General features: G+C 48.6%; 2 protein-coding genes and 1 long non-coding RNA gene across 3 annotated transcripts in view; 1 reads left to right on the top strand and 2 right to left on the bottom strand.

Moving 5' to 3' along the window:
• The first annotated feature begins 191 nt into the window (after positions 1-191).
• Positions 192-9,714, top strand: part of LOC125943007 (uncharacterized) — a 203,004-nt gene continuing 193,481 nt past the window's right edge. Inside the window, exon 1 of the long non-coding RNA XR_007465490.1 lies at positions 192-333. This is a non-coding gene — a long non-coding RNA (uncharacterized LOC125943007). The remainder of the gene's footprint in view (positions 334-9,714) is intronic.
• LOC119441492 (transmembrane 9 superfamily member 2) overlaps positions 499-9,714 on the bottom strand; it is a 271,918-nt gene continuing 262,702 nt past the window's right edge. Inside the window, exon 17 of the transcript XR_007465488.1 lies at positions 499-733. The gene's annotated coding sequence lies outside the window, so the exon portion shown is untranslated. The remainder of the gene's footprint in view (positions 734-9,714) is intronic.
• The window catches only part of LOC119441495 (transmembrane 9 superfamily member 2-like), a 194,004-nt gene continuing 185,140 nt past the window's right edge, over positions 851-9,714 (bottom strand). The window contains 3 exon segments of the mRNA XM_049661345.1: positions 851-1,007; positions 5,580-5,720; positions 5,723-5,747. Of these exon segments, the coding sequence (XP_049517302.1) occupies positions 940-1,007; positions 5,580-5,720; positions 5,723-5,747 (234 nt within the window). The 3' untranslated portion in view covers positions 851-939.

Here is a 9,714-nt window from a genome sequence, read left to right as displayed (position 1 = left end):
GTTCTAGTCGCATTAACTAGCAGAGTAGACCAATAACCTCATCATAACAATAAGTGTTTGAAATTTGTTATCGACTAACTTGATGCGTAAAGCGAGCCCATGCTGTGCCCAAAAGAAGAAGAGAAGAAAAAAAAAACCCAAGAACATGTAAGCATTAATCTGCATTCACACACATGCACCACAATCACACATGTCTTCCTCGTAATAGCCACCCTGTGACAATCGCCAAGGAGCACTCGTGGCGTGATTAGCATAACTAAGGGTGAGAAGGAACATGTGCAGACTAAAGTGCAACGGCAACCATACAAGATGGCAACAAAGGACAATTGCCAGGTAGCGGTTTCTTCGGGCCAGTGAATTGACTATCGCCGTAGCTTGAACGATGCGACGCCAAATGTACTTTTTTTTTACTCCGCAGACTGGGTCTGTCTAGCGTTCTGCTCAAAACTATGGCGTGGACACAACGAAACAAATTGTAAACAAACATTGTAAAAAAGATAAACAAAGGCAGGCAGGGAGGGGGAGGGGGGGGGGCATTGCACGCTACGCGAAACACACACAAAAATATGCAGTAAAAACACTTCTCAGTACTACTACAAAGCAACAAAAATGGACAAGACTACACACGAGAACGCCACGCTGGCACAAGTGCAACAGTGGCTCTCTCTCTCCCCCTCCAGGGTGGGTCTTTTGGTGGTTCACTCCTCAGGCACAACACCTGCCACGTGACAGGCTGGCGAGACAGTTTGGCCATTGCCACACCGGAAGGGACCCCCACAGAAGTTGTCGTCTGCACCTGCCTGGAGACAACAGGCGGACGTACGTACGGCAAGCTGCGCCACAACCAATGTCTCATTTCTGCGTCCCATGCAAGAGCGCTCGGCCAGCCACGACAACCATCTGACACTGACGGCGCATGGTGGACGTCTTGTCCGCTGTTCAGTCGACCTTGACGACACTGTAGATCTTGCGCACGAACCAGAAGCAGGAGAAGAAGCCCACAGTGCCTGCAAGGACATAAGAATCGTGGCTGTGACGAACGTTTTTTTTTCAGTTACAGCTAGCTGCCTTAGACTTCTCTAGGTGAAGTTCCTTCCTGAAAAGCAAGACTCAATTTCTCGCACACTTGCTTCAAGTGGGTGTGCATTTCGAAACTGCTGCTCCTTTGCAGATTGCATTTGGCTATACGTGGAAGGTCTTGTTTGCGATGGCCGCAGCTTTGCCAGTGCCGAAAAGGAACACTGTGCATTACTGTTGTGTAGTTAACTGTCATAACAGCGACGGAAACACAAATGGACCGACACTGCCGGTACAAATCTACCACTTCGGAGGAAATGGTATGAGAAAAGCAGATGACAAAGAAGACGACACACTAACTCTATGCTCACATGCCAGAGCATGGGTCATACCAAAACGTTCCACACATTCTTTTGCAGCCATCGAGCCAAAAGCTTAACTAAACATTTTTTGCAAACTACACGGACTGAATGCACTTAGCGCTCACGGTTTGCACGATGACGGCCCAGTAGCAGAGACGTTAAAACACGCGGGTGCGCTCACAGTGCCATGACGGCGCTGCCCAGCGGTGCTTTTCTCGTCTATAGCTAGCGCAACTGCAAATGGTCAAGCTGTAATGCCTGAAGGAAGAGGGCCAGAAATTGCTTCCAACCTAAGCTGAGCCTGCATATGCTACTGTGCTGGGATTCTGCATTTATGGCAAGTTCACATCCCGCAAATAGTGGCAGTAAGGATATCAAGATTTGGCTAGTTGGTTCTGCATGATTAAAAGAAGCTCCACGTTTAGGCGAGGACAAGACTGAAGAACAGACATGTACAAGCGCTGACTTTTCCTTGTCAAAAAAGTCGCAGTTTCGCCCGAAAGGCACAGCATCGATTGCGATAGTAAATTTGCAGACAGCTATACGAAGCAAGGATAGCGTTTATCGGCCGTATAAACTTGTAAACATTTGCTTACTAACTAAATTAACAAGCATGGCGTCATGTGCGCACACTTGCTGTCAAAACACTGGAGTGAGAAAGCGCGGCAGCAGCAGCAAGCGAATTGACCTTCATGCTGCCTCTCACTTCAATGTGAACTAAGTGGCGAGAACATAGCGCACACGAAGCTATCGGCACTCTTTGCACTCTGTCCCCATCGCAGATCGCTTTCAAGATAGCGCCCGCACAGCCGCCGCCAAAGTAGAACGCCCCTCCCTTCCCTCCCCCCAGTGCCTTGCGTGCGACGGAAGACGACACGCTTTGTCTCCCTTACGTGCCTGAGATTGAGCCACCTTCGTCGGCTCACCCTTGCATGCTTTCACTGGCACATGCAGCATACGGTGCACGGTGAAGATTTTATCGCCTATTGGCTTATACGGAGCATCGCGGCGATACCGTCGACGGCAGAAATGCACCTGCAGTGTCCATATGCAGTCAACGAACAATTTTCCGGACACCCTATTTTTCGGACATGCCCGATAATTCAGACACCTTCGCGGCACTGCCACGTACCCTATAGAGTCAATGTATAAGAACGGCTGAAATTTCGGATGCTCAACCTTCGCTGTCCGATTTTCCGGACTTTTTGCCATCACCGCAGGTCATTCACCGCACCGCACGGCATCACCGCATGGCATTAATCGAAGCCACCAGCATCGTCATTTTCATTATCTCGATGCCTCGAATAGGCGATCTTTTACGCAGATTCTCTGGCAGCCACAGCCACCACCGCAGCGATGCTAGGCCGAGCAACTTCCGACGTTCGCTACCAAGCTTCTTTCTGTTCGATGCCGTGTTTTTCATTGAAACAATTCGCCGCTGTTAGCAATGGCGTCGACTCTGCCTCTGTAATCCTTGCCAATGTCTTGGAAGCTCGGAAAGCCGACACGTTGCATAATGGCGGTTCCCAGAAGTCAGCTTCGCCTCAATACAGCAATGTTACACAGTGAAGCATATGAGAAATATTGCGGTGAAACATACAAGAGTGGGAAGGGGTAACTGTCACGGGAAATGTTATGTATTCCGACGGGTGCACACTTGCGCACCTGCCGTTCTCCTATCGCAGTATGAGCACCGATATGCGTAATAAGCGTACTGGCACGCCTTCAGAGCTATTTCGGACGTGCCTGTGGCGATTTGAGCCCTTGGGGGCTGTAAAAGGCATGAATTCATGTTTTCGAACTGCCCGATTTTTCGCGGCCCCTAGGGAGTCCGAAAAATCGAACGTTGACTGTAATTTCTATCTCAATAAAAGTTACCATTTTACACTTTCAATCATGCAGTGGGGAACTTAAGCCTCCTTCTCAGCAGCGACATTTTAATTTTTCTCACACCGCATGCATAATAACAAAAATGACACGCTATCAGCATAAATGGAAATTCAAAGCATAACTAAGCAGGATTAGCTTTGCATTTTCATTCTCGCGAGAGTGCATAGAAAATGCTGTGGTTCATTTTCGAACACAGGCCTTCAAAGCTATGAAGTGTTTAGCAACTACACATCCTTTGATGGGCCACTGCACTTAGGGGGGACACGGGTCTTCGAGACCGAAAAATCGCTTTTTTAAAACATTATTTTTGGATTCTACAGTGTCTGATGCATTATCTCAGAAATTTTCACGCATCTTGGACCAATATTTTGGTCGTAATGACGTTTTGAATCACGTCGGCGAGCAGAATCACGTCGGCGCATCACGGAAAAACGGCCTTTTTCCGTGATGCGCAGTTGCCGTTCTAGGTTTCCGATCGCAGCCATCATGGTCTTGTTTGAAAAAGCCACTCTTCTCGTTTATTTTTCGCGCCACCGCTACTCTGTGCGCTGAACGGCTACGAAGAAATAGCCCGCAAAAAAGTTGTCCCGATGCGCAATTCCATTCGTCGACTGAGGCGTGTGACCGTCAGCACGCCATTCCATTGGTGGATTTTTGCCGTCGTCTGCTCGGGCCGCTCAGGCGTGCGAAACTCGGCACGAAACGATGTCAAAGTCGGCTTTCTAGATGCCGCGAACGGAAGAAACGAGGGGTGTTAACTTTCGAAAGTGCGCAATAGCTTTTAAAAATGCGCTCGGCACGGCGGCCAGCCGTGCGGAGCGCCACCGAAGCCTCCTCCCGTGACTGCGAAATAGGCTTAGCAGATGAAAGCGGTACTGACAGCGGCCTGTGTTCATGCGGCATTCGAGCACAATTACTGCAGCCTGACGATTTGGAGCTGGTGAAGACTTCAGAAAAAACTGCGAGGCTGCTTCTACGCCGGCTACCAAGCGAAAATCGCATTTTCCCGCTCACCCTGAAGCCGCCACGCTGATGCCGCCGTGGCTGGCTCGGATGCGCTAGCTGGCAACGCGCTTCATCCTAAGCCTCGATTCTATAAATACTCCGCTGTCTTGTGTAAAGCGCAGGTTACGGTGTCGCAGTGGGAAGGGTGAACGGGACAGCGGTCCCGCCTTAGAGATAGTTATCTCGTGTGCAATCTGCGGCGATGCCGCGTCGGCACAGAGTGCGCGGCGCGTGAGCGGCGGCCGCCGTTCACGCGTGCACGCCGTTCCTCGTGAACTATCTCGCTGTGCACGATACACGGAGTACCAGTCATTGGCAAACGGCAATGACATTTTTTGCGATTAAAGATATTCATCTCGCGCGCGATCTACGCTGATGACGCGTCGACTAAATGTGCAACCCATCCCTCGTGAACAATCTCGCTGCGCGCGAAATGCGGTGCTCCGCTAATCAACAAACGACACCTTTTCATTAATTTTTTTATTTTGCTATATGAAGCTAAATGCATTATGCTTCAAGTGCTGCAAGCAATTGCTATGGGGCTTACTAGTCAATTCTGAATGTAAACATGCAAATAGCATTACTGTATTGCACTGAGTAAAGTTTGTTTTCTTTTTTCTCATTTTTCTCAAAACATGGTTTCTGGTCACTTTGCTTGTTTGCTGCATCAATATCTTTGGACCTGGACAGCTAGAGCTATTATTTTTTTTTGCAGCATAAAGCTAAATTGGTTGGCAAGGCAACGCTGAGAGCATATTTTTAATTTTCAACTTCAAAAAAATTTTATTTACATCTACATTTGCTCTTATTATTGATAATTTGAACACGTAACTTCAATGAGCTGTAAAATGACGAATTATTGTTCAATTTCTAATCTGCTTGCAGCGTTGCTATCCTTATGCACTGTAGTATCCAACTATCTGTTTTTTACAACTTTCGCTTTAGCAGGTCAATTTTCATTGTTTCAGCAAACAATAGAAGGCGATTATTAATTATCTTGGTAACCACTATGCATATGCAAAATATAATTCGATATTTAAAATCAACACAAAAAACTGAATAAGCATATGCACTTTTATCAAATTTCATCAAGAAATAACAAAGTTATCTCAATAAACCATGTCCCCCCTTAAGGTACGGCATCAAAATGTGTTCCTTGTTCGTGTACACTTCTGTTTATGTTGGTGGAGCCTCAGATAATGGCAATGCAAAGTAGCAGCAAGTTGCTGGCCTTATAGTGTCTAGGCAACCGAAGTTCTGTGTGATGCAATAATGAATCCTTGGCAAGCAAGCAAGCCCACTCACCGGTGAGGAGGAAGAAAAGGAACACAATGATGAGGGTGTATCCAAAATAGAGGAAGGTGGAGGCCACGCCCGTGATGCTGAGTCGCGTGAAGTAGTGGATGCAGTAGACAAACAGGTAGAACGCCGTACAGCCACTGGTCAGAAGGACCGCCACCACCAGTGGTAGTCCTGCACATTTCAACAGGCAACAAAAGGCACGCTAGTGAGTCCAGTAGGCTGAACAAAAAGGCGACAAGGGCAACGCTTGCTACAAAAAAAGAAAAAAGAGGATGTCTGCCAAATGTTGGGGTCCTTACTCAGGACATACACCTCAACTTATTCTGTGACAACTTGGAAGCCATCAGCACTTTGCATTTCCTGGTTAGGCTCCACTACAAGTAGTGACCAAGCACACACTGCTTATTATTGGTGACATGACTAGAACCAGCGTATTGTCATGTTGCAGTGATGGTGAATAGCCAGACAGTGCCAAAATTGTAAGTCACGAATCCAACTCTTTAGGGAGTGAACTTGTGCCCAGAGAAGCAAGAAACACTCAAAGCACAGTGACAGCGGCAAGTATAATGGCCCATTGCTGAAGCCTGATCTTGTGGGTGATGCCTGTCTGCTATTAATAGTACGTGTATCACCATACATTCTAGAGCAGCGGTTCTCAGGTACGTTCATCCCAGGGAACCCTGCTAAGCTCCATAAAGTGCCAAGGAACCCCCCCTCCCCGATTTAACCGAATTATCGAGGGTATCAAGAAAACAAACAAATGCTGCACTACGTCAACACGCTTTTATTTACTCAATGAATCGTCAAATCTTGTTTAGCACAAGACCAGTGCGGTACCTGAAATTCTCTTCATCTCATGACTGATTAGCGCTAGCAGCGGCGATAGGCCTCGCGACATCCTTCGCGGCGCGCGTTTTCATCTGAGACGCGCTTTGCACCAACGGGCGCACCCTCCCGATTATTTTTTCGCCACTCAGCTGCTCGCCAACAAATTGTCCGTCCATCGCGATGTAGCCGGTGCTTTTATTGCGATAGCAATTATATGGACACTTCCACCGGATTTCTGCCGTCGCCGTGAGGTTCCGCATAGATAAAATCTTCGCCGCGCGCCGTATGCCCAAGTGGAAGCGTACGAGGACGCACACTGTCACGGAGAGCGAACGCACTCAATCTTCCACGCGCAAGCAAGGAAGCGGGAAGCGAGCGCCGGAGGGAGGGGGGGGGGCACTTCTGCTCTGCCAACAACCGCGCTCATCGCTCGCTCGCACCGTCTCTTATCTCCACACGGCTCTGACCTTTATGCGCTGTGCATTCGCCGCTCAGTTTCCGTTGAAGCAATAGGCCGCACGTACCTTCGCCCGCTGCGGCGTATATGCGTTTGCTGCCAGCGTTTTGACAGTCGTTGTCTGCAGTCATTCAGTGTGATCTATTCATGTTTGTTTGTGCGCGCTCACACCACACTTAGTAATAGTCGGGCCACATTTTCCAACGCACGCTACACATGCAATGCTGCCCAGATCGGCAGTGCAGCGCTACAGGTGTGTCCCTTCGCACGGGCTGCCCACGGGCAGCGCTTCTCATCAACACCACCGTTTCACACGCGCCTTCTCGTGGTCATCGAGTCTCTCTTCATGTCGGCCTACTTACGCCGCAGCACGCCTGCTTACTTAATCAGCTCATGTTTGCTACAATTCATATTGCTACCAAAGCCGCTCACCTTACTTCGTATGACATTGCTGTGTTGCTATCGCATTCATTGCTTCGCCCTTAGGGCGAAACTGTGACATTTTTTTTTATCTTCGACAGCGTTGCACTGAGTAAAAGCGAAACTACTGCTTGCCGCAACCGCTGTCGACGAAACCGCGGCCGCTATCGACGCGATCATAGACGGTGACCTTGCGGTTCAGAAGGCAGGCGGCTGACAGACGCACCAAGTCAAAACGAAGCTACCTTTCGCTGCAAGAAGTGCGGACGAAACTGCGGTCGCTATCGACGCTGCCATGGGAGGCAACTATGCAGTTGTGAAGGCACACAACCGACGCGCGCATCGATTGAAAATGAAACTATTTGCCGCAACCGCTGCGAACGAAACTGCGGTGGTTATCGACACGATCAGAGATAGAGACTACGCACTTACGGAGGCACGCGACTAGCCGCGAACGCGGTGCTACGCATGGCGATAAACGCAAGAATAGAGGCTTTAAAGGCACAATTAGGCACAAAGCGCTTCGGCGTTGCTGTCAGTCACGTGCCGCATACGATTGCCGCTTCGGACCACGGTGCAAGCTGAGGACCATGGCGATGCGGACTGCGCCGCTTCGGTTCGGTTGAACGCTACGCCGTTCTTGCTCTTCTGCGGCGCCCATTTGCGGTGCTCCGCGTTTTTTTAAAAATTTTTCCTCCAACGTATAGGTCAGTGCGCACGCTATCGGCACCTACCCTATCTACAAATAGGAGAAAGGCGCATGGTGGTAAGTTACGGCCTCCGAGATTCAAGTGCGAAAGCTTAGGCGCGCTGCCCGTTCTCAGAGGTTGGGTGGCTACAAGCTGCTTGCGTATTTATTGCGCAGTTCGCGCGTTGCTGTTACGCACTGTGATGTGCTTTTTGACACTCGGGCACCGTAACTCAGGCATGAGTAATGGAGGTTCTTTGGATCAAGCGCACCTCATGTTCGCCGTTTTAGACACTTGTCGAGAGCGGGACCAGGGAGAATTTATCAGTGGCTCGCGGAACCCACTTTGAGAACTCATGTTCTAGAGTAATCGCTGGTGCTCACATACATTTGAGAATGTGCAACACTACAGAGTCCACAACGTGTGCACAATCTGATTTGGTACTACAGAATCAGTGACAACATTCGAGGAATTTCGGATACAGCAGGGTTTGCTGCTGAAATTTTTTTGGGGCGACATCTTGCTAGTGGGGGGCACGGGGTGTACACGGAAATGTTTTTATCACTTGTTTTTTTGATACAGCCACTGTTGCATTTTGAACGGAACATTCAACGATTTAGCATTTTGGACACTTTAACAAAAAAAAACTAGAGTCCGTGACGCAGCCTGGGTGAGGAGGAGGCGGGGTATGCAATTAACCATTTTAATTTTTTCAATACAACCATCCCGCTATTTTTCAATGGTACACTCAGCAATTTTGCAATTTGGACACATTAACGAAAGAAAAGCGAGCCAGCGACGCAGCCTGCCACAATCAACAAACGTTGCCAGGATACGAAAAAGCACAGCTCACCGCTGTCAAAATGAGCGCCAGCGATTAAAATCGGCGTCAGCCAATAGGAGTGCTTCTTGTGCGCATGTGGCAGCAGTGACAAATCACGACGCCAGTTTTTCATCTTTTCGCTTGCTTATTATGCTTTTAGTTTTGCATGGCAAAATGCAACGCTGGAGCTACCTGAAGCCCCAATCTCTCCTCTTTATGACAGTACCACGATGGCAGCACTGCGTCAAGGTAAAGCCACACAATCCATGGTGCGATGACACCTCTCGAAGCCGGATTTTCTACCCAATTTTTCTTGCCAGCAAACTAGAAAAATGCAATTTTATCAACTTCTACTTTAGATTTCTTTCAATGTTTCCCCGCATGATGAAGGACCACATGAAATTGCAAAATAATTTTCTTTTTTTTTTAAATCGGAAACTGATCAAATGGGCCATTCTATTTGCCGAGTTCCCCCTCCAAAGGGTGGGCAGTAGAGTGGAGTAGCAGCCAGCATTGCCCCACTGCTCATCGTGGGGAGAACCCTGAATGCAGCATGCGCATCTTGTGCCAAGCGACAAATCAACAACGGTGACAATCCAGTTAAAAATAGTCACCGTGAAAAGTCAAAACAATGTACGCATACTCAGAACTTCACCGATGGCTGGGAAACGGCTGCAAACATGTCTCGCATGTCCTGCACGTCTCTTGCACTGTAAGGCATGCTCCCCTGAAAGTTCACAAAGCTAAGGACAATACGCATCACTGTTTCTTTGAGTCGTGGTCCATAGGCTGTCAGGGGTACTTGCGAGGAATTCTGAAAGTGTTTGCGGGCAGTGCTTACTCAAGAGACACTCTAAAGATTAGTGCCATCAATACAAAGAGCAAGCGATGCATCTGGCGAGAGATTTACAGTGACCGATC

This window comes from Dermacentor silvarum, chromosome 2 (assembly GCF_013339745.2).
Source record: "Dermacentor silvarum isolate Dsil-2018 chromosome 2, BIME_Dsil_1.4, whole genome shotgun sequence".
In the NCBI taxonomy this organism is placed as follows: domain Eukaryota; kingdom Metazoa; phylum Arthropoda; class Arachnida; order Ixodida; family Ixodidae; genus Dermacentor; species Dermacentor silvarum.
Note: the sequence above shows the minus strand (reverse complement) of the source record. Positions and strands in the feature narration are given on the sequence as shown.